The sequence below is a fragment of the Manacus candei genome, unplaced genomic scaffold (assembly GCF_025592945.1).
Source record: "Manacus candei isolate 608988 ecotype Guabito, Panama unplaced genomic scaffold, ASM2559294v1 h1tg000005l, whole genome shotgun sequence".
NCBI classification, from domain to species: Eukaryota; Metazoa; Chordata; class Aves; order Passeriformes; family Pipridae; genus Manacus; species Manacus candei.
The window spans coordinates 7928037-7953842 of record NW_026138053.1 but is presented as its reverse complement, the minus strand read 5'-3'; the positions used below and the strand labels follow the sequence as shown (position 1 = coordinate 7953842).

General features: G+C 40.3%; 1 protein-coding gene across 7 annotated transcripts in view; it reads right to left on the bottom strand.

Annotated features, from left to right (window-relative positions):
* The window catches only part of HOOK1 (hook microtubule tethering protein 1), a 170498-nt gene that overhangs the window by 130292 nt on the left and 14400 nt on the right, over window positions 1–25806 (bottom strand). For all 7 annotated transcript variants that reach the window (XM_051796452.1, XM_051796463.1, XM_051796404.1 and 4 more), the window contains exons 4-5: window positions 25173–25324; window positions 16004–16089 (exon numbers count right to left, since the gene is read on the bottom strand). In XM_051796452.1, the coding sequence (XP_051652412.1) occupies window positions 16004–16089; window positions 25173–25324 (238 nt within the window). The remainder of the gene's footprint in view (window positions 1–16003; window positions 16090–25172; window positions 25325–25806) is intronic.

The window sequence follows — 25806 nt, the reverse complement described above, 5'->3', positions numbered from 1 at the left end:
GCTCTTAGTTAAACACGTTGAGTTGGACCAGAAAGTACAAAATAAGAGTATTTTATCCACCCACATATGCCTCACCATGTCATGAGGCAAAGAGAAGCAAACAGTCAGCAGACTGCTTAGTTTTTTTATTCACATCATTCTGTGTTATATTACAGACACCCAACCAAGATTCAAGTCCATTGTCTTCGGCATTGTTGAAAAAGTCATAATGAGACACAGTCCTAGACAAAAAAATGTATTGTCTAGACAAATCAGACATAGCATGTGGGATTGGAAATATTAATCCATTTCCTTAAAAGATGGCAAACAGAGGCAAAAAAAATTGAGGGATTTGGCCAAGGGTCAAAGAGTAAACATCATTCAGACCCCTGAACTGAATCTTGAACTGCAAAGACTCACACTAGAGACAGACCCAGGTACGAAGACACCATTCAGAAAATGTGATGCCAAACAGGTTAAAAATCTTTCTATGGACAACTTCAGTCTAAATTTTTAAATAGGAGAGGAACAAGACGTGTGCACATATGTAAAACTGAATCACAGTTTAAAGCAATCACTGCATTAAGTTTTAAAAGCATAATAAGTAGAGGAGAGGTTATAAAAAATAATCATCCAAAACTGGCAAGGGATATGAAAAGTAAAACTAGAAGTAGAGCCCATTTATGACATCGCTGCAGTCCCGCAGCCTCGGGACCCACCTCCTGCCACTCTGCAACATCAGCAACCTTTCAGCTCCATTTCAGCACAAAAATATATATCTTTCAAGCTCAGTATTTCAAGCAAACCACTTTGCAATAGGAAGTCAAATATTTATTTCAATTAAGAGCCTGTATTTAAAAAACATATTTTCTCCTGTTACCTTCTTCAGGCAGTTAAAAATATGACACGATTAAAACTGAAAATATCAGCACACAGAGCCAGTGTACAGCTTCCTCTGGAAGGAAAAGCTTGAGCAAATTCACCACAGTCAAGGCTTCACCAAACACTCAATGAAGTTAGTGAAGAGATTAAGCAAAGGCTTAAGCAAAAGGAAGTTGGGTCATGGTTTCCTCACCATGGTGTGGCTTTTGATAGCGTGAGATTATTCCCTTCAGCAGCATCAGTGTCTCCCAGCACACCCAGATGTGCATCACCCAACACGTCTGTCAGCACCAGTGGGTGCCCCAGCCACATGTACCCTCCCATCTGTGTTATACCGAGATATATGTTACATACAGGCATGGTTATTCCATGGGCAGGCTGTGGGAAGATGGCAGTTATTGGCTCCACGACCGTGTATCCTTCCAGAGGGTGAGCACTAAACATGGGACATGTACAACCAACATCCCTGTTCAGGGAGCACAAAGACTTAGGAAGTTCTGTGGGCTCTTGCAGTGGTTTAGGAAGTGTGGCAGATGCTGAGGGCAATGCCTGGCCAGCGCCACGTGCACAGTGACACTCCAGACACAGAGCAATGAAGCAAATCTCCACATGATCAGTGCTACACTTCATGATGTGGTTTCTGCTGTCTTCATGTCACTGAGTGGAATTAGAGGGGTGTGAAAAACCACACCCTTACAACTCTCACAGTGATATTCTGAGAGAGAGAACTGTTAGTCCAGACATCTCTTCACAAGTCCACTATAAAGGCACATTTTACTAATTCATGAGTAAATAATGTACATATTCCCAACATCAGCACTGCTGATAGTCTAGTTTAGCACAGTACGTGAACACGTGTGAGTAAGAAGTTCTGAAGAACAGTCAGTGGGTTAATGGGAGTTGTTACCAGCTTAGTCAGGCTGTGCTGGAACCTCGGCTGTCGTGCACTTGTGGCCAGACAAAGCCTAAGTGAAACCAGAACAGAAGCAGGGAAATTGCCAAGAGTACTGCAATAAAAGAAAGTTTTAATAACTACATTTTGATGGAGGCTGATCCCATTTCACATGCTGAACTCCAGTGTTGAGCCCCTGTTTTTTCATTCAGGGAAGCCACCTTGAAGTCTTACTCCAGTCTGGATGACAGAATACAGCTGCCATGTGCACCTGAGTCGAGATGCACATCAGAGACTCCTAAACAGGCAACAAGGTCTGTTGCTACCTCCTGTCACAAAAATCAGTTCAGTCAATGACAACTCTTAAAATCATAACTCATTCCTAAATACTAGATCTATTCAGTCAAAATTTAGTCATTAGTATTTATTTCTGAAAATATGTTTTGTTAGATTTTAAGGTAAGTCATTTAAATCACAGCAAAAGCAAGATGGCTTGTTTCAGATACATCATACATGTACTGCATGCCTGTAATTTAATTCTTTAAATTACAGTAGCAGTGTATCTATTTCTGGAGTATCTTTAATTAATTATAATAATAATGCTTTGCATTGCCCTTTGTAATTGTATTCATGCAAAAAAAGAGGGTAAATTTTTGAGCAAATCTCAAAAAGCAAAGATATCAACAGTATTATTTGGATAGCTGTGGGATTTCACAAACCAAACAAAGAAAACCCCCACAAAGTAGAACCACAAAGAGTTCTGAAAATGGTAACAAGTGAGTAAAAGCATACATAAATTTCCATAAAGTAAGAATGAAAAAACATTTCAGCTTATTTACATCAGTAGAGCAATACAGAAAATAAGGGAGGCTATAGAGTAGATAAATCAGCTGTCATTATTCCTCAGAATACAGCAATAAAGGCATTCAAACAAAACAAGCAATCATTCTGCAATTGAAAAAGGGTATTTCTGGGACAAAAGAAAAGAAAAACAAAAAGGAGGCTACATTACATGGATATCTAGACTGCTTTCAGTCAATAATAGAGAGAAATAATACACAGGAACATAAATGCTCATTAACTGAGCATGATTTGAAAGCAGTGTCCCCAGAAGGATGCTCACATGTTCTCAATTCTAGGATTCCTCTCTCCTTTTATTTCCTCTGAAACCATTACTGCTGCCACTGTAAAACAGGAGGGACTGGACAAAATAAACTTCACTTTGACTTGTTCTAACAACCAAACAAATCAACCCACGGGTTCTTGGAAGAGCGAAAGAAGGATGTTGCTTTTCTCGTTTCAGATGCTTTAGCCTGTTACACAAGGAAGGTGGACAGCAGTGGGTTTTACACTCATTTAAATGTTAACAACAACTTCACCTGGGAATGCACATCCACAGCTCTCTCAGAGCCAGAGCTCACCCTCCCAGGCACTGCCTGAGCTTGCCTTACCCCAGCACCGAGAAGGGTGACGGTTGAACCAGCAGGGTGGAGTTCACCACTGCTCTAAACTCTAATGAACCCTTTCATGTAGCTCTAACAACACCAAAATATTTGTCTTTCCCTTTCTTGGGACTTCAATTATACTGTAATACTTGCAGAAAATACACTCACAAATGCTGCAAGCACAGAGGAGAATGGAATAAAAGTCAATTCAAAATCCCTGTGTTAGAGGCCTGAAAAAAAGAGAATGCTTTATTCCCTCTTTTATGGTTTATAGCTTTTTAATGAGGAAAAAAAGCACAAGAATTTCCATATTTGTGTGCTTTACCAAACTAAATGAGGGAATTAAAAAGATCACTGTTCATAGAGACGCTGTACATTTTTATATAAGAGAAATTAAGAACCAAACATATAAATACAATTTTGCAAACTGCTATTTATCTATGAGCTTGGTCCTACAAAGACTTAGGTGTGAGTAACTTGACCTAAACCAACAGTGTCTCTGACGTCAGCAGGAGCATTTATGGAAGTCCCTTGTTTGGATAAGCAACTGCAGGATTGTGTTTGACTTATTCCATACAGATGGTGCTTGCTCCCTCCACAGTCAGGTCAGCAATACCAGGCTGTACATTCTGCCATTTTCACTGGTGCAAAGTGGTTTCCACCTTGACAAAGAAAAGCATGAAGAAATTAACTCCCTGGTGTCCTAAGAGGTGAAAGGCCAATTTTCACTGCTGCAAGAATACAAAGAGAATTCCCAGGGACTAAATTTAACCAAATTCTCCTGTCCTGACTTGCCATGGATGTTAGGGGAATGATGAGGAGGGACAGCAGTCCTGCAGGAATCAGACATATGCAACTCTGCAGTGCAGAAATTAAAACCATAAATAAATCAATCTACATCTAGATCAAAAAATAAAAAGTGTCATCTAAAAGGCAGCAGTTACATCAAAGAGAATTTTCTGGAAGAAGGAATAACGTGTCACACCATGGGCTAAATTCACAGTACCTGAACTGTTTGAAGATGCTTTTATTATATGACAAGTGCTGCCAGTCATGTTACTCAGCTGGAGAAAGATATCACATGAAAACTTCTCTGGGTGGACTGACCTTGATTTTTCCATATACAGAGTTTCTTCCTAATCAGTGCAAATTAATTTCAACCAATAACCTACAGACGGTTTGCAAATTGATATCAGTGTCACACTGAAATGACACACTGTCTTTTCGAGGCCATAAGTAGCCAAGAAGTTCAGAAAAGGAAAATGAGCAGTGTAAGAAGGACAGTTCCCCAAACTCTCCTACAACCAACAGCCTGTTCATACCAACATGCCTGGACAGCAAAGAAAGGACCCAGACCAGCAAAGCACTTAAGCACAGGCTTTAACTTTGAGCACGTGCCTTAAGTGCTTTGCTGGAAAAGGGCCCAAAGAAAAGAATGAGCCTGGGTAACTGAAAAGCCCTTCAGAACTGCAGTGACTGCTTTGTTTTCCATTCCAGTTGCTAGTAAACACACTTTTGGGCTCAACGTCCTGCCCAATGCATTTAACCCATATCACAAACACAGTGATCTGGTACAGCCAATCTCTTCACCCAGCAAAGTTCCACAAATTGGGAAGGAACTGCAAGACATGTTTGGGATTTCAGCTACTCATAAGGAACAAGTAATAGCAGCATCTTCACATCTGTCCTGCAGGAAAACTCACAGGAAGACCCCAACCACTAATTACTCTTTCAGTAGCTCCCCACACAAGCCTGCATTGTCCTGAGTCTTCCTCCTCTTACATCCAGCTCCATAGAACATTTTTTGGAGACCTCATGAAGAGAGCACAAAATGCTGCCATAGGACTGATGGCTCTTCTGGCATCTCCCACTTGTGAAGGAAACCCAAGCTTAAGAAGATAATTTCTGACTCTGGGCCTTGGGAATGTGACAGTCTTTTATATTACCTCCACCTTGGTCCATTAATAACATTTTTATATGTATCAAATTTACTCCCAAACCAAAATGAAAACAAAGTTTCCTAGAATATTTTAGGCAATGCACTTAATTTAAAAAAAGGACTGCAGTCCAAAAATGGAAAGATGATTAGGGAGGCAGGTGAAGTTTGAATGAAACAATAATAAAAAGTCCTAACTACACATCATATATTCATAGTTCTTGAATCATTAAGGCTCTGCATGACAGCTCTCACAAGCACCAGTATGGCAAACTCACTGACTTTTAAGCAGGAGTGAAAGTGTTTAAGCCCTAGGACAAATAATTTGAAAATCTCAGCACAAGTCTGATCTCAGAGAGTTTAAAGGAATGCAGACTGCCCAAAAACACAGCAGCTGTTTGTTTTTTCTGCCACCTTTCCAAGGTTCATGTCTGGAGTGAGGATAAACAGTTCTGAAAAAAAGTTATGTGGAGTTCAGACTTTAAGAAAATAAAACATCAGACTAGTATTTCTTACAGAAAGAATAAAAAAAAACCCCAAACCTTAAATTATTCAGTCCTGGAAGTTTTCAGGTAGAGCTCTCAGGAGCAGAGGTAGATGGCTTGAGGCTTCAATATATTAAAACGCTTTCTCTAAACCAGTCTGCATTCTCAAAAGCTTGTCCTGATGTGGTTTTCTTGAGCAATATTCCTCCAAGCAGAGTCTCAAACTTAATGAGGCCAAACTGTATTCCCTATTTTATGCACAAATACAAATAGAGGCCCTTACAGATAAACCAATATGCAAATGAGATAGTGGCTGAAGCCTTAATCAGCCTGAAGTGATTTCCATCAGCACAGTACCATAGTCACAAGGTTAATTTGTGCTATGTCATTTTGGACATCATTCTTCATACTTTACCTCCTTTCTCTGTTTGTGCCAAAGCAAATGAGCACCTACTTTAATTAATTAATTAATATGTCTCTTGATAGGCTAGGCAATCAGAAATCTCTTAACATTTTAGTAGGCCTGTTTCCCTTGTTCCACATTTAAAGAGACAGCTGAAAGAGTTAACAGGAAATTTCCTTGAATAACTTACCAGTGGAGCTAACTGGTGTAAATAAGGATTGTCTGTGTTGTTACAGGCAGGTCAGAAATAGCAGGAAATAGCAGGCACCATGTTGAGATTCAACATCTGTTTATGAACTGTCCTTATACACAAAATGAAGAGCTGCTACAGGACAAAATATACAAACCCAGAAAGTCTTAAACAAACCGGGATCCCTGCAGAGAAGTCCCCTGGTATATCCATACCTGGTGCTACTGAGGAATGGAGAACACTAAAGAACTTTAATTTGTCTTTGTGATGCACAAATTATATATATATGTGTATAGATACATATCATGGGCAGCACTGAACACATGAAAAACAGGACACATGAAAAACACCACTTGGGAAGGAGACTCAACCCAGACTGCACATGTGCCCACAGAGCTTGGGGGTGAAAGGTGAGGGCAAGAACAGCACAGGATGGGATGAATATGAAGAACAAGTGTCAACAGTGTATCATCCACCATTTTCCCTTCTTTATAGGGAGACAAAAGCTCTGTGATCATTACCCTCACGTACAGATGCCATGTACAAGGAACTAAGGACACCACCACATCTACTTTTTCCAGTAAGACGGGAAGTACACTCAATTTCTTTCCTGAAAGTAAACTTACATCATGACATTTCTTTTTCTCAAAAGAGTCTGTAAGAGGTATTTTATATACAATGACACAACTCCCAAGTACAGTTTCGCAGAGGCAATCTCAGAAGATGGAAACCACAGGAAAGTAGTTTTCTGTGTATTTTGTGGCATGTTCACCCCTTCTCATCACTTTTAATTACAGATGTAAACACTTCAGTGTGCAGATCCAGTCTCAGCCCTCAGAAGGAAGAGCCCACCTCGGAAAATGAGGTTGGAAGGAGAGGATCTAAGTAGTTTCAAAGCTCTAAGTTTAAAGCTACAGTGAGTGAAAGCTGAAGTTACTTCCCTCATCCCAAACATGGGTACTCCATACGGATAAATGCAACTGGGATTTGGGGGTGGGGAGGGTTTTGGATATAACAAGCATATCTTTGCACATCCTCAAATTTTTCCCAATCACCTTCTGCAGCATGAAGGGCTTTCCCACTTTCTTTCCCACTTTGACAGAAATTCCTTGTGCATGGGTACAATTGCTTGGTCACCCTCCACGAATTCTCTTCTACTCTAACACTAGCACATGGATCCTGGGAGTGACTTCAGGAAAGCCCCAGCTCAGGGGCTCTGAGCTGCTGAGCAGCCTGCTGGGAACACTGGGACAGGCTCTCACAGGAATGCTTGTGGTTTCCAATCCCCACTCAGGGAAGTCCAAGGATGCATCCATTCTGCAGAACACCAGCAGGCTCACAGCTCAGGCTGGCAAGTTTGAGATAGAGAAACTGAACTAAAATAAAGTGGACAAACACAGGCTTTAACTTAGGTTAGCAGCTCCAGGGGCAGTTTAAAGCTGAGTGTGAGCAATTTGAACCAAAAAGAAATATAACTGAAAAAATATTATCTGAAGTTACGTAAGAGTAAAATATAAAATACAGAACTTCCCCTTTGCTTTAAAATTAAACTACTGGCCATGGTGGAATCTGAAATTCCAACTCTCCTGTCCACAGGAGAATTAAGTTTCCTGTGCATGCAGGGTCTGACAACCAAGAAGCATAACTTCAGTCATCTCTGCTGGATCCCACTGCAATCATTGCTGCTTCATCTGCTTCTCTGAAGGCAGTCAGTCAGAATCCCACCACTGACATCTAATTAAAGAAGGTAGTAAGAAAATAAACAACCTTTCTTGGAATGTCTTTGATTCCATAAGTACATACACGTTTCATCCACTGAAGACTGAATTACAACCTTTCATCTAATGAACAGCTTAATGGAATGGCACTGGAAGAAAGAACGGGGAAGGCAAAAACAAACCCTTGGTGATTTCACAAAACACATATATTTATATAATATCAGGCTCGCTATCTGGCAACACCAATTTGCAAACTGCAGTGAAAGTGTTCCCCACCTCAGAGCACGCCAGACACTGACACCAAATCAATACCCAGATCTCCCTGAGAGCTGAAGCAGCAGATGGTCCATCACAATGGAGAAATGACAGAACACATACATAGAAGTGTCTGCTTTCTTCAGACACATTCTTGAAAGCACTGTATCATTGATCTAAGATTATTTTTATAGGCAGATGACAGGTCAAGCATAAAAGTGCTCTGTTTTAAAGGTTACAGAGTTGGCAAGCTTGGTATCACTGCCACGGACAAAGAATCATTTGCTTTTGAAGTCTTCCTTGTCAGGTTATTTACATTTCACAGTTAAAAGGCTCCTCTCTGGAGAACATGAATGCTAAAACAAATAAAAGAAAAAGTCCTAGGCAAGCTAATGCTCTTTAAAGAGATAATGTAAATCAACCCTGACACCATCAGTGTCATCCTAAAGCATGCTGAGAATTTCCAGGGAAAGTTACTCACATTAAGCAGATTGAGAGAGTCAGCCAACAAAAATAAAGCAAATCTGTAGGTAAACTGCCTTCCAGGCCAAGACTGTTGCTACAGCCATGTATTACAGTGAAAGGGAGAGGAGGAACACTCCAGTGGTGAAAAGCATTTGTTTGGGAAGTCTGCAGGAAGAACTGGTCCTGAATAAATAATTTATAGTGTGATCTGTGAAAATGTCCATGGAATACGACACCTAATTCTCACTGCAAGGCAGACAGAAAGCTGGATGCCCAGCTAAACACTTAGAAGAATGTTACCCTTCAAATTATACGGCTCTTTTCCCAGCTATAAAATAATAATGCTACTTTCTTACTTAAGAGCAGCATTTAAAGCCTGAATTTGTTAACACTTTCATATGCAAGATATTCCAGAAGAGTAAAGGTTTGGATTTATTTTTTTTTTTAAAGACAAGATGAAAGAGCTCCTTATGGAATAATAAATTTCTGTGAGTTTAAATACTTCTAAGTACTGTATGTACACATGCAATGCACAGACTTCATGCTACATAGCTTTCTTTTCCTTCCCTGGATGAGAACACTCCTGGAATGTTATTGTTTTCAGGGGGGTGGTTTTTAAGAATTTACTGTGAATACATGCATTATATATGTGCACACTGAAACACTGCCAGGGCTGCAAATGACCCAGGAGTTCATAAACATGGCTATTTTCTTATCTGGTTCAAATTTATGCAAGGAAGCAATTGTTACACAGCTCTGGCTGAACAGAGACCCGATCCCACAAGGGGCAGGGGCTTTGCGTGGGGCTTTCCATGGGGTTTCACATAAAAAGAGTTCAAAGGAGATGACAGATCGTTCATTACACCCCCTGTACCACGAGGGTCTCATCCCTGACGGTGTTCACAGGAGCTGATGCAAAAGAAACACCCTGAACATTCAGCCTGTATCTGAAGATGATTATAAAAAATGAGATGAAGAGAACCAAAAGACAACAAACTCCTCTGCGGTTCCTGTCTTGTCTTTCCTCAGAATTTAAGGCCATAACACCACAACCTCCTTCAATACTCTCTCCCAGCCCCAGTGAAGCACAGTTATCCAGTGCCACCATTAGTCAGGATCCCAAAAAGACGGATCTCAGAGACTCCCAGCCATCTCTTCACAAACTTTATTAAGTGAAGATAATCATCTGAACCTCAGGGAAGTTAATAATTACAGTGTTCATACGTATCTATACTGCTTCTGCACAGGATCAACAATGAAAGGGATGTTTAAACACAGCTTTTTTGCTTCAATGGAAAACTGTGCACCACTCATCAGCTCAAGTAAATGTTCATTATCACCACGCAAAAATAAAACATATTTTCTGATGCACATCGTAGATTTATTTAAGAGGCTTCTTAAGATGTAGGATGTTGCCTTTTGAGACTAAAGAAATAAGACCCTTAAAAATGAATATATGAACTCTGATTTTTTTTTTTTAATTATTATTTTTTGAAGTGATGGAGAACATTTTAACCATCACAGAGACACATACACACACTCACATACACACACACTCTCAAACTACCACACTAGGCAAGATCAGAGCTTAACAGCCAACAAAACACACATTCAATCCCTGAGATCATTTTCCTGAAATAGAAAACTACATATGTTTCTCAAATTTCACATCAAGCCACTGCACAGCCCGAACCACAGGGGAGAAGGGAGCCAAGCTGCCTTTGGGCTTGGGGGAGTAAGGACCTGAAAACAAGGTGATTCCTTTCATATCAGCACGTTTCTCGTCCACAATCTCAGTTTAACAAACACCCCCTGTGACAGTATTTCTAGCTGGGCTGGCTTATCAAGCAGCCTTTGCTTTGTCAAATTAAGACACATTGCCTTGGATTAGTGAGACTCCCTGAGTTCACGATGACTTCATGGTTGGCTCAGAGTTCACTGTCTCTGTGGAACGCTGCCAGGAATACATCCACTGCCTGCCCCAATCCCTTCTATACTGACCTAGCTGGCTTTTTTTTCTTTTCAGCAGCAAATGAATACAATAGAAAACAAAGGGCTAGATACTGCCACAGCTAATTAACAATCCTAACATCTTAAAAAAATAATCAAAGTAGTAAATATTTGAAGATCTCAATGCAAGCCTCTGCAATGCAAGGTCTCAATGTATGTCCAAAGCTGCTGGAAAGGGACAATGCAGTTTTTCTGCACAGTGAGATACTATGAAGGGCTTCCATTCTTGTGGAAAACACATTAAGCTCCTTTGCTAATATTTTGTAAAGGGCACTTGTACAATAACAATAGCTAAAGCTTCCTGTTTGCCTGTGTGCTTCCTGGCTAAGGTTAACGAGACCTGCTAACAGTTTTCTTCTTTAGCACACAGAACTTTTTCAGGTTACTCTGTATACTCAAGGACAGATCATTTTTAAATTAAAAAAAAAAAATCTAACGGTAATGGCCCACATTGCACCTGCCCTTCACAATCCTGATAACTTTTCCAGCTACACATTTCCTATTTTCTGGATCAGCCTATGTGTCACCAGTCTCTAAAGAACATGTTTTGAATTTATTAAAAGCCCAACAGCAGAAGAATTCTCTCATTTGGCAAAGATACCATCACAGGGACACTTGCTCTTGGCTCCATGACAAGAAATCCATGGTACTTTGTTTGTCCAATCCACAAAAACACCATTCCCCCCCTCCCAACCAGCCCTTCAAGATAGTTCTCCCTTCTCCAGAGACTTTTCCAAACAAGTCTGCAAGTCTGAAGCTTTGGGTTTCATTTCATAAACAGGACACAACCCCCGAGTGCAGCTCAGGATACTGTCACTGCCACATGGGCTCAGCACTAATCACAACAGCCTTCTGAAATATTCCCTTGGCCCTTTCTTTCCACTGAGAGGCCTGATTTTTAAACCAGCCATCTTTCGAAGTAGGCACAAAATATAAACAAGAAGCCAAACTCCAGGGCCCAGCCAAAGGGTATACATTAGTCATGGCAAGGCTGGGAAGGAAGGGAAGGGCAGCTGGCCCCAAAATGGGTGTCTCCACTGGTCCAGTTACCACGTCTCACTGCAGGGATTGCCCAATCCTTTAAAAAGACACAGACATCCTTCAGATAATCATTTAACTCACACCAGTTTGTTTTTTCAACTGCACCTCTAAACATAAGCTCCTCTTCCAAACTCTGTCCCTTTTCAGAGTTTCCAGCCTATCTGGATAAAACATTTGGTGAGGTCTCCACTGACACAGCGATTTCACCTCACAGCGGTAAAAGCAAGAAACCTCCTAAGAGTGTGTGGATATGTCAATTTAACAGCTGAAGAGCAAATACAGGGATGAACAAGAATGAAATCCCCAAATGTGTTCAGCTGCCCAAACACCTCTGAAGATGCAGATTTAATTCACTTCTACAATCACACAGGGGATATAACAGAGCAGAGACCTGAATCCAGATTCTTGGATTCAAGAGCACCTTCCCAGCTTAATGTTTCACTAAAAACTTCCATCGCTGCGATTCAGCAAGGGACCAATCTCTGCTATTGATCCCAGCAGACTCTGCATCAACCCCAGAAATATCCAAGGAGTCCATCAGTGCAACAGAGCCATCTCAAGCCCTAATGATAAGCAACTGGAAACGGGTGACAAATAAACTCTGAGGACTCAATCACTGCTTAACATAAAGAGTCAGCTATTTAAATGTGCTCAAGCCAAGGAACTCATAAATGAAAGAAAACAATTAGTCAAGGGATCTTCCTGTTGAAAATACACTGTGTATTAAGAAGATATCACCCCCTCTCACAGAGATACAGACTAATATTGGTTACGTGGTTCCCAGAAATGCTTTTAATCAACTACAACCATTTCTCCTTCACTTTGCAGTCTGTAATTACTGTAACAGCATGAATTTCTTTCCTATAAAACTGATTTTCTCTGGAGAAACTCATGATCCTGAGATCTGTTGGAAGGAGATAATTTAGAAAAGTTCCTCCAAAGTATACAAAACATCTGTTCCACCCTTTTCCCTGTCATGATGGCAAGCAGCTGAAGACTGACTGGACAATTATTTCCACAGGAAAATTATTTGCATCAACATCCCTATAAGAGATGAAGTCTCTCCTAGGTAATACATTACTTTCCCCTAAATATTAACATATCTAGGGGATAATAATATGGAAAAAAAATCTGCACAAATATTCATTTTATTCCAACTTTTTTTGGTAATTTTGGGAGGTGGCTTGCAGCACGATGTTGGACACTCTCTATCTCGATAATGTCAGCCTGACATTTTCCCCTATGCTTCCAAATCCTCCTTCACAGGTTTAATCTCTCATTAGTTACAGTTCATCTTAAATGCAGGAGAGACCTGCTCATTTTCCTGTGAGTTGCTCATGACTGGAAGTGACCCTGAAGCAGAATGCTGGGTCTATACACATGACCTTTGAGAAATCTGTGTGTGAATTCCACCCAGTTGAACAGCTCAGCCATATTCTTATTTGCAGTGGAATCCCTCACGAGACCTCAGAAGTACACTGAAATTACAGATGTACATCTCTGGATTCTCCATCCATAACACAGTAGCCTGTAACTAGATAAGTGTTTAGATTTTATTAAGATAGCTGTACCCAAAACACCATATAAAGAAAAAGTTATCAGAGGTTGTAGATGGTGGGAGGGGGAGCAGTGAGTCACACTCACCACAAGTCGAAGTGCTGAGCCTCTGCAAAGCACTTCTAACGTGTCTGTGACAGAACAGCTCTTCCTCTCCACCACAGCATTTCTGAGAGAACACAACTGAGTGTTCAAGTGGCAAAACCAACACTTCATTGTTGCAACCTTGGGGGGCAGAAGCTGGGAAGTTCCAAAGTTTTAAATTTGTTAACTAAAGAGCTGTCAGTAACATTTTCAATGCATAATAGTCAGGATCATTCAGAAAAACTCAATGGTCTTTCATCAAGGAGAAACAATAAAAAAGAACTATTTTCAATATGAAATATTACAGGCAACAGTCTTCCAAGAACAATGGGAATCAACAATTTGGAACTTATCCTCTGTAAGTGATGGGTGGGTGTTGTTCAGTGAGACACAGAGCAATTTCAAAGTCAGTAGGTAAAAAAATGTCAGAATACATTTGAATCTCCAGCTTGGAGGTAAAAGGTCTTTACTGTTTTTATTATAGTTCCACTGGAAAAAACCTTGGCAACAAGGCAATTCAGGCCAGCAAAATTAAAGGGGAAAGAGAAAGGATTTCATACTCAGAAATACACATCAAGAACTGCTTTTCAAACACGTCCCATTCACATCTCACACACAACGTTCTGCTCTGAGCGACCTCACTAAAGCAAAAAGACTACACACAGTTTTTAAATGTCAAACACACACAAAATGTTCTAGAGAGCCCCTTAAAATTTTAAAGAAGCAAGGTCTTTCCCATAAAAGTGCCTTTGGAATTGCATTTATTTTGGTAAAATCCCCATCACCAAAACAAATTTTTAAAAAAATAAATCTGTCTTTTATCAGGGCCAAGTTCTGCATGATTCAGAGTGAGTAACACTGTGTCTTGCCCTGTGAATAGGCTCCTTTGTGCTCAAAGGGAGAAAAGGTGGGAAGAATCTTATAGTTGACAAATTCACAATTCCCTTGTATTATGAGCATATGCAGGGCAAATTACTTTACTTTACCAAACTACAAGGAAATTCCCAAAAAACAGGTGTGCACGGGGGAAAGAGAGAAAGGGGGAAAAAATTAGGTTTGATTCCAGCAAAACATTTCTTGTCCTTATTTTCCTATCTTTTTCTTCCTGCTTTGCTACCCTATAAGACATTCCACTAGAGCCAAAACAATGGGCTTAATTTTAATGTTAATGGGCTTAACATTAAGCTAGCAAAGGAGGCACTACAAAGAACTATTTTATTCAAAATAGAAGACTCTCAACCAAAGGTGGGGGAGGACTCGGTCCAGAAAGTCTTTTCCCAACATTCATCAATAGAATCAAAATGTTTTTGAAAAATAAAATTGTCATTGCTAAGGGAATGAATTTGCCAGCCTAAATTCAGGCATCTCCACTTTTGAGTATAATCTTCTGCAACAGTTTTTGTTTTTAGGAGAGGTTCTCTGCTTCAACTCCAGGAAGCTGCAGCCAAGAGCACAAAGCCAAAGCCAGGCAGGACCAGGGAGCCACCAGTACCCCTGTACCCTCCCTTTTCAGACCGTTCTCCATCTAATGCCCTGACTAAAGGGTTCTAATTCTAAATCCAAGTCTTGAGTACTTTCACGAGTTGCAGATCCTGCATGGAATATCATCTGGGACCTGGGATTTATCCTGTTGAAGGAAGAGTTGGGCCAGGTGACAGGACTGCTTAGATTGCAAGATCTGTGGGGTGGGAGTTGTTCTTCTGTTACATAATTCATAGTTATACTGCAAAATCTGACTGAAAATCCAAAGGAAGAACTGAGATACTATCTATCAATTACCATCTAGCAACTCTGTTTTTCTTTTAAGTCAAACACAGCATTTCCCTCCTCTATAATGCAGGGAATATATAATATATAACACTATAACAAAAGCTGTCAGTCATAAAGACTAACTAGGGAGAAATAGAGCACTCAAATAACTCAAAAAACTCTGTCTGATGCAAAGGTATCTTCATTTCCAGATAGACCAAAACTACCCTGTGATCAGTTTTCATCTGAGACTACATTTTGCAGATTCAGTTCCACAAACTGCAATGAAAATAACTGTGAACTGCAGCTGGTCATGTAAGTCCATAAATAATACTATCCCTCACTTTTCACAAGGAGTTGTTTATCTGCAAATACACTTCACTTGTGCTGGTGACTTCAATGCAGATTTTTCAGGGGTTCTCTCAGAGGATTTTGTTGAACTGCTCAGGAGGTATTCCAGGATGCTTTTGAGGAGCAGTACAGCTGCTGTGTTTTACAGTGAAGTGACCACTGTAAACAAGATTTTAACAGATCCCTCCCACATGGCAAAGAAGTGTTTCTTTCCAGTTCTCCCTGAAGTCAATAAACTTGTAAAAACCCCCAGATTTCAGAGAATTATTAAAAGTGTATTTCACAGGAACTAGAGCAATCACATTTCTGTTCCAAAATGGATCACAAGACCAATTAACTGACATTTGTAGCAACAAACTGTATCTGTTAACTACACTGCTCCCAGGAACAACTGTGCTCAGGAATGCACATGGAAGCAGGAGATAGGTTCAAGATGTTTTGGGGCAGACTCAATTACAGACAGATGTACATAACAGCATGTCCAGTCACAATGAATTAAAGCAGAACATACAGAAGAAAACAGATGAGGATGACCAAATCATATTGTTATAATTAACATACCTTGCAGTGACACCTGTGGCTTTCCAAGACAAGAAATCCGGAAGATCAAAGAAGTAGCCTGCCTTCTCCCAGGATTCCTGCAAGTTCTAATAAAAATATGTTTAGAAATGCAGATATTAGAGGTCAGGCATAATCACATTCTTATTTTAATGCAATTAAAAAAAATTATATTTAGGTAAAAAGGACAATTTTTTCAAACCAACTATTCTGATCATCCTGTCTGCTCTACTCTCTGATTTACTGCCTAGAGAACTGAGCCTTTGCCCCACCACAGGCTGATCTTAAGCAAAGTTTCCCATGAAAAGTTCATGGAGGCACAAGTTTCAGATCAATAACATGAGCTCTCAGTTCCCCATCAGCTGCTCCGTGTCACAGCAGCCTCGAAGTCAACACACAATCTTCTCAAAAACCATTTGCTTGAAGGACACTCTACCTTCTAGAATTTACCATTTTAAATTTCGTATTTGTTAATTGTAAGCACAGGAAGGAAACAAACAGCTCTGTGAGCACAAGAACAAAGCTTTCGGATCACACAGCTTTTGGAAAAGCCACTTGATGTTTCCAAACTCCTAAAAAACTCTTCTACCAAGACAGACCATTTACAGGGATCATTTACAGTGGAAACTGCTGTTTCCACTGCTCTACTCTGCAGACAGATGGTGGTCCAGAAAGCAAGAATTCAATGCCCACTTCTGACCTTGGTACACTAAAACCAGTAAAGAACATCAAAACCAAATAGAAGTCAGTGCTGCTGACCAAAAGGGTCACAATCAGACTTCCACAGGAAGATAACATTGCTTTAAAAACCTCCACCAGCTTTTTAAATCATTGGAAAGGTGCAAAGTTTTCTCACTTATTAAGAGCAGCTGCTGTGCTAGAAAAACAAGTCCTACCTGGGCTCTTTCTGGAGCCAGATTTAATTCCATGCAATATCAAGAAGGTACATGCTAAATTAAAAGAAAACATAATTCCATTTTAAGAAAGAATACGTGGCTCTAAAAATTCTTCTCTGTGAGGGTGGTGAGGCCCTGGCACAAGCTGCCCAGAGAAGCTGGGGCTGCCCCATCCCTGGAAGTGTTCAGGTTGGATGGGGCTTGGAGCAACCTGGGATAGTGGAAGGTGTCCCTGCCCATGGCAGGGGGTTGGAACTGGATGAGCTTCAAGATCCCTCCCAAGTCCATTCTGTGATTCAATGATTCTGTAACTTAATTCAAATACTACATGGTATCAAACTAAAATCTTACAAGTCCAGAAAATTGTTGAAAAGGAATTAATGAATTCCAGAAACTAAGGTGCAACTGGGTAAGTGCAAAAAAAGAAAAATTTTCTTTAGTTTTGGATCATGCAAAGAATCTGTCTTACCTTTCTGTTTAGTTCTTCAAAAGCTTCTGAAACTTACTGGATTTCTACTAAGTTCAAAAAACAAATGCTCCAATTACAACTTTTTAACATTAAATGCACAACCTTTGGATGTTTGTTCCTGACCACTCAGGTTTAGCTCACGTGGCTGCTACACACATCAAATTTAACTTCAGATGTGAATGCAAAGGAGCTCCATAATTTAGTCCAAAGATCACTCAGACCAATTATTTTGATAATAAAAGCCATTATGTGCTGTTAACACACCTGATGGCCTTCAAGGAACAACAGTAGTTTGTCTATTACTGGTAATAAGAAAGGAAGCTGGATTAAGAATAACTGTCCTCTTCAAACAAATCTGCTTCACCAAAGATACTCCTTGGATCCTGATTCTATTTCTTCAAGAATTCCCAAAAGCCACATGTTAGTGACACTCAAAGTATGTTGTTTCATGAACATCCAAATGATTCATTTTTTGCCATCTCGATGCTGTGTCATCACTAATTAGTACAGACAACAAGAATCATGGTGCTTTTTCCCAACAAATTTAAAGTCTCCATGTTTCACTGTAGTTAATTCAGATTTATTTTCACCCACAGTCAGGAGTCTGTGACCACATTAAAAGGATTGTGGAGAAGATCCGGGAACGTTCCCAATGCTGTGTTCACATCCTGCGACTCACCCTCCAAACTCACTTGGAGGAACTCACACAGTCCTGCTGTTTCCCAGGGGTACTTCCAGAGTCCCTTTCCTACAGCTCTCTGATTGTTTTGGGTTGTTTTAACAACTATACCTCCACAGAATAATTTTTGAGGTTGTTATAGATAATCCCAAATGCCTGGGGAAAAAGACTTTAAAAATTATGTAGTGCAATGCCTTTTAATATTCCTAGACAAGGAATGTCCAGGATAATGAGGGACTTTGTAATTGGACTGAAAATACACACTAAGGCAGAATTTCACAGGAGTTCCAGCATCCAATGAAATTTTTTGGAGACATCTAGAGCCACGTTCTCCTTGGAAAACCTGAAAGAGTTTTAACATTCAGATTTTACTCAGGTTTGCTGAGGTAGCCTCTTTCTGTACAGGAAACCTTTGATTTCTGCTCTTACTGAAGGTATAGTTATCTTGTGAGATGGAGTGATCTTCAATCATCTAATGTTTGTTAAAACACACTTTTTTCCACCAGAAGTAAACTGTGTATACAAACATTAAAGATATTCTAACTTTTGTTATTGTTAAGAGATTAAATATTAATCAAATTATCTTAAATGACACTATAGACAGCCTTCATAATAGATCCCTGTTGGCCATGAGATTAACTAAATTTAGGCTAGAAGCAACATCTGATTTAACACAGTGTATCAGTCTAAATTTTGTGGCTACTTAACAGCCAAAACCCAGAAATTCAAAAATCATCTGAGAGTGGTGTATCAGAAATCCAGGTTAAAATCAGAAGGGACAGATGGAAGCAGAAAAACGTTTCACCATTTAGGGCAAAAATGAAAGTTCCACATCAGGTAAAACTCTAAGTCATCTGAAAACCAGAAAGAAACCTGAAAATCACTGAAGAACCATCCGCTTTTCCCAGTTCACCCCCAGATTTGAATCTCCATCTCCCAGGCAATCTGTAGCAGAGGGCTATGAAGTCTATCAGTGTGTCTTTTTCTAAATTACTGAAAACGAATGTACATTGTGTGAAGGGAGGAAAGAGAACAACCCAATACTTTAATGCAAACACTCCCAGGAATGTAAGAAACTGATGTCCCATGCCCTGCTCCAACTCAGACAGAGCAAGGACTTATAACCTGCATCTCCCACACTTCACATGGGATGCCAAATCATGGGATAGAGCTATTCCAAGAGAGGCCCTGAGCAGAAATTCTGTCCTTGCCAGAGCCAAGGCCATGAATGGATCAATTTTGCAGCCATGACTTGCCCTCTAATTGGTAAAAGATTAACTGACCCAATGATCAGATTCAGGAAGTGGGACAGGGGGAGAGGAGGGCCTTGGAATGTAAACTCTTAGAGGAAGACCACTAGGGCAAGATGTGTCAGAGCCACGTGCTGGTATCCTCAAATCCCAGAGGCATCCTGAGCGTGGCTTGTGCACATGTGTCTGCACTGTGTATGGAGTTTGATAACACAGAGTGCTGAAACATTTATAAACAATTCTAAACAAGAGTTCAGCTCTAAACTCAACAGCCTGGACTCATTCTCACTTAACACGGAATTTACTGTTTATTTTAATGGAAAAACATTCGCTCACATTCAACAAGACAAAAAGCCAGTGCAAGGGCAGCAAGCAAGGAAGAAGAAATGCAGGAAAAAAGAGCTGCTGCCAAGCTGATGCCAGTCCATCCACTGTCCTTCCCTCCACAGCCAGGGAAAGAGATGCCTTAATTGTTCCTGCAAGTTATCCCATTGGTAGCTGCAAGTCTCAGGGGGCAGAGAGAAGAAGAATGCTGGATCAAACAGCAGCTCTAACTTAGGATGTGAACTGTAACACACAGAACCACCACTGACCACTGTGCTAGGAAAAAAAATACAGCCTATTGATTTTAGTTATTAATTGCAGAGGAATAATATGTAGATAGTCATTCTGTGAAGTGAATTTCTTTTTTTTGCTAAAGGAAGGCTTTTCTTTGTTCTTCAACACTACATTAAGAACAGAGCTGAGAAGGCACAGCATAGGAAAATTGCATTTCATTTGGAGACAGTTACTAAGCAAATATCTACTCCCAGTCCAGCATCCCCCACCCACTTAGAAAAAACTACAGCATCTCTGATTTCATGGGACTAGTATTTTTTAGAAATAGCTGATTTGTAATGTCATTACTATGAGGAAAACATAACATGCATCCTTTCAGTTTGGCACAAGTTACAATAAAATTTCCAGCCAGAAGTTAGTAAACAAGATTTTTTTTTCTTCTACTATCTCTGGGGAAAAAAAATACTAACAGGCTAATTCTGGAGCTGCAAACCCCTGCCCTGCAGTTTTTGCACTGCAGTGTTCAAGCTGTGCTCTCACTGCTCTAATGCTGGTTTGCCACAGCACAGACATCTCTACAGTCATGATGTACAAACACCTGCAGCAAAATAATTCCCAAGGGAAGGAGCCTGTACCTGTATTTTCAGCTCATATGCAGGCATCTACCTCCCAGAACTATCTACACACCCTGAATGCGTGTGAACATCCCATTTCTTTAGCCAAAGTCTACAAAACAGCAGAACTGCTGCAAAAAAATGCACCTGCAACTACAGAACTATTGCAATAGTGTTGTGCAAGATAATTCTAGACCACAATGAAATCTAAGGAAATAAAAGCAAAAAGAGTGAATTTAACTAGCTATTTTGAAAGACCCCTTTCCTTTTCAGTGAAGCTGACATTCACTTACTTACTGACTTCAACAAGACCTTGTCAGAATTATGTTCCAGCTAGCTCCTAAATATTTGTCACAGGATAATGATTCTTTACTTCAACTTTATCTACACTTGATGTTTTGGGATTGGTTGACCACATTCAAAAGTCAAATGTGGCTGCATCCACACAAATTAGCTTTTGGGAAAAAAAAATCATGTATTTCTTTTATTTTACATTACAGATTTAACACTGGACTCTCTCTCACCACACATGGTCCACAGAAGCAGAAAAATGCTCCTCCTAAGTGGGCCACAGATGTGCCCACTTCACCCAGACTGGCCCATATGCTACACAGGAGCTGCACTCAGCTGATCACTGACTGCAGCTGTCCCTGACACAAACTCCAGGGGTGGCTTTGCCACAGGAACACCCATCTGCAATCACAAACACTTCATGGAGACTGACTACTAGGTGTTAGAGGGTGGAATGATTCAGCACTGATCAAACTAAACTGAATGAAAGGCACTGCAAATCAAACAAAAGATCTCAAAAAGCCTATTATGGCCTTCAAAGTTTATTTTCTTAATTCAAGGCCAAAATGGAACAGAGATGAAGAGCTGTAAGAACAGAAAACATCCTGAAGCCTCTTCTCTCTAGCTAAATCTCTATTATGTGTAAGGAGATGAAATGTTAAAGAGAATGCATTATATGGAAAAAAAAGTAAAATAGAAGCAGATGAGAGTAAATCCTCAAACAAAAACAAATTGAGCATAACAAAAAAGCATAACAAAGAGATAAGGACTAGTATCTACTTCTCTTACAGTGGTGTCAGCTCACTCCTCACAGTCAGTGAGACCATCCTTGACTTCAGTTCTAGGAATAGGATGATGGAAATGGAAAAGCACAGTTAGGTCATCACAGAATCACAGAATGCTTTGGGTTGGAAGGGACCTCAAAGCTCATCTCGTTCTATCCCCTGCCATGGGCAGGGACACCTTCCACCGGACCAGGTTGCTGCAAGCCCCGTCCAACCTGGCCTTGGACACTTTGGAGATGGGGCAGCCACAGCCTCTCTGTGCCAGGGCCTCCCCACCCTCATAGGGAAGGATTTCCTCCTAATCTCTAACCCAGCCCTGCCCTCTGTCAGTTTGAAGCCCTTCCCCTCGTCCTATCACTCCACGCCCTTATCAAAAGTTCCTCTCCACCTTAGTCCTTTCTCCCCTTTCCTCCCTCTTTATTACTGCAACCAATTCAGAGTAAATTTTCAAAGTCATATTCTTCAGAAATACTTTTAATTGCTTGGATGAAAATTCTCCAAGCAATAGAAATTCAACTCCTTTCTTTGAGAGACACTCTAATACCTCACAACTTGCCAACACTGTTGAATTGCCCCATGTCAGAACCTTCCTCACAGCGGTCAGGGTTTTGGATACTACAGGGAAACTCCCTGTTTTTGGATACTCCCAAGGGAAAACATGAGACAACAGGATCTCTTAATGTGGCCCTCCAGAGTCAGGTTAGTACCATGGAACGGGAGAGGGAGGCTTTGATCACAATATATACACAATTAACTATTGGTGTAACAACAGTCCAAAGGGTCATTTAGCATCAGTTCTTCAAATAACTTACTTCCAAAAGGGTACCTGGTTAATCTCCTTAATCATTAGTCTCACAAATGACTCTTAACAAACTAATTTAATTTACAGTCACTTTTGTGCAACTTATCTTGTACTAGCAGGACTGAGGTTTTATATGACTGAATCCACAAACTGTGGAATATGGAAAAGTCAGGGGAAATTTTGAATATTAATTGGCTAGGCAATAAACTCAAAAATAAACAATTATATTTCTGCCAGCCTAAATAAACTTTGAAGCTTGAGAAAACAATTCTGTGAGTTCCAGAGAAATGAGGATCCACTGAAAGGAACATATTTCATGGGGACTAATTTTAAGGTTCTCCTAATTAGATGCTGTTCATTGTTACAAATACATGAGGTTTGATTAAAAGAAAGGTATCAGACATTTTTCCAATGACACCAAAGATGACTCTGCTGGTTACTTCAATGGATTTATAAATTGTTTTTAATTATTAGTACCAGGTTATTTTACCTTTATTATTTAACTTCTATTTTATTATTTAGCTTCAGACTCAAAGCAGTTCTTTTCCCCACTGCACCCTCTCTGCAAAACCTAAATCAATGCAAGCAGCTGTGGAATGTGCACAGCACCAATCCCATGCAAAGATGTATAGAGGGAAAACAGCACAAAACCATTCAACAGCAGAAACAATAAATTCCTGGGGAGTTCAAAATAAGGTCCAGGGAATTCAGAGAAAAAGTCAACAGAGTATTTTTTCCTTATGATATGTGAGTTAGAGCAAAATTTTACTCTGCTATGTCTCCGGGAACTGTGTAGTATTAGCAGGAGGGAAATACACTAAATACTAAACACAGATAATAAAGATATAGCACAAAAAACCAGGAAGGACACATTAAGTACCATAAGTAGTTTTTCTAACCATACTTTTAATACCTGTGTCACAGTTTATTATCTATAAAATATTGGTAACAAAGAATCTGAAAAAAATTCATAAATTTCTATTTGTAGACCAGTTCAAGACAGTGCACTGAGTAACAACTTACGTGTAAACTCTGTTGTAGTTCTCATTTGGAGAACCTGACATTCAAAATTATTGTAACACTTTTCTGCCTTGGCAAAAAAGTGATGACACTTGCACTACATGAGGCTGAATTTGAGCTGCCAGAGGCCAACATGACCCTTTGCTGACAGCCCCGATGTCATGTAATCCACAGATCCATTACTGTGACTGGCACTGAAAACAAACCTTTCCTCTTCAGACAATTCCTTTCACCCTCCTACTTTGCAACGAGTACAGAAGCAGTAAGAACACTCCATCCTGTACCTCTCCAAAGCTCAGAAGCTGAGCACTCCACGCCCAAACCTCAGCTGATTACAGCTGACCCCATGGTAGCTGTTGCTGTTCCTCTCCCCAGCTCAGGTGCTGCTGTAGATGTTGTTGAGGTGCCTGAGCTAAGCAGGACAAGCATAAGCAGTTTAATGGTGAGTCATTCCCAGCCCACTCAGGAACTGTCTCGTGAGCAGCTCAGCAAAGCACATACTGAGGGAAAAAACCCTCTCTTAAGGATAATAATCTCCTTATCTGTTATGTCAGGAGCTGAAAAGGGACACATGAACAAGCCCTGTTCAGTAACACCTTCTGCCAGGCAATCCCTGCTCCTGACTGGCACGTAGAATCAGGTGAGTGCTGTGTCCTACCCACTGGCTCATGGAGGGAACAAGCCCTGCAATGCTCTCCCCTTTAAACCACAGCAATTATGGCAGAGGGCTTACACAGCAGACACTTAACAGCCCTGGGTGGGCACATTTGGACACCTCATAATCCGGGTTTCCTGATCAGTCAGGTACTGATACCTTGCAATATAAAAATGTTTTAAATTCAATGGATCAGTTTAAGGTTTTTACAGCTTACATTTTATTATTTATAAAATGACTGATGTATGATACTCATTGCTCAAGAAGGGAAGAACTAGTAGATGGATACTGGTTTTTCATTATCAACTTTCACTGTCGTCTATTATCATTAATCTGTCAGTACCTGCTTCTACCAGTTAATTCCTTTGACTCTCCCCAGTGTGCACCTTGTTCTGATATGATATCTCATGTTTGCAAGGACAGGAGACTTGGACTACTTGAAACTGGCAGCAAGTACTTTTGGGCTTTGTTAAAGTGACCGTGAGAATCACTGAGGCCAAATGTAAAAGCCAGGTTGGAGGAGGTTACAAAAAATTCAAGTAGCAAGTGTCTCTCCTTTTATCTGACAGTTGTTATTAAGAGGCCATATGTCATCTGTGACACACAGAATTTAAACACAGGAGACAGAGGTAGAGCTCCACATTACAAACAGGGCATCTTCCCTCTACAGATGGTTTATTTGCTACTGATGGGACAGAACTAAACTGAATCTTTAACTGAAGAGTTCCTCTGCCAGCAGCCAAAGCCATCACATCCCCTCTCTTGTTGGATGCAGTGCCTCTGGGACTCCAGCCCACAAGCAGCACCTACACCTCTGTAAGCATGCTCAGATACAAGAGCTGGAACAGGAAATACACCTCCATAACTAAATCCCAGGATACTCATTCATTACCTGCACCTAAATTTCTATGTATAGCTAATCTTACAGAAGAAAGGCATATGAAATGTCCTCTCAGGAAACATGCCATTTCAATTAAATCAAACATCTTTCTATGTAACTGAGAGGAAAAAAGAACAAGTTAAGCCTGGCCTTACTTTGCACACCTTGGAGTTCAACACCAAGGCTGAAGACTTTCCAGAAATCTCATTCTCAGGAATTAACAAAGGCCATTAATCACTAGTGAAAATGCCCCAAAATGTGAACTGTACTCACCTCCTTTATCCACAGCAGTTTAGGTGGTTGCATTTCCACAGACATTGCTCCCCCTACATAGTTCAAAACTCTGTGTTGTGTTGCATTGATGAGCTCGACTTGACTCACTGCACGATGATCCATCCACATAATAACATTCCTATGGTTCTGTCCTGGGGAGAACAAAAGGAAAAAAGAGATTATTTTAGGTCTGGTTTAATCCCACCTCAATACTGTGAGTTACCCTGAGCTGCTTCACACTTTCACTTCTGCATCAAAAACTCAAATTCTCTTTGAGCTAATAATCCACACTAAGTATCTAAAAACAACATTTCAGCCCTCTGAGCCAACTTTAAGACATGCTGAGCACTGAGAAAGCTGACAAACCAATCAGGCTTGGGAGCATCCAAGAACTTTGAAACAACATGCTCTCGTAGGCTGTATTTCAAAGAACCCAAACTTCTTGACAAAGTTCACATAATTAGTTAAAATACAAAGAAGCATTTTGGTGACCAAGGACTAAAAATGCGACAAAATCTGAACAACTCTGCTGTAAATTGAAATGAACTCAGCTAGTCAGCTAGCTAGACAGCTACAGAGATTCTCTTTCCTCTTCTGTGCTTATGGGCTGAACTATCCTAATTTCTTTCCGAAG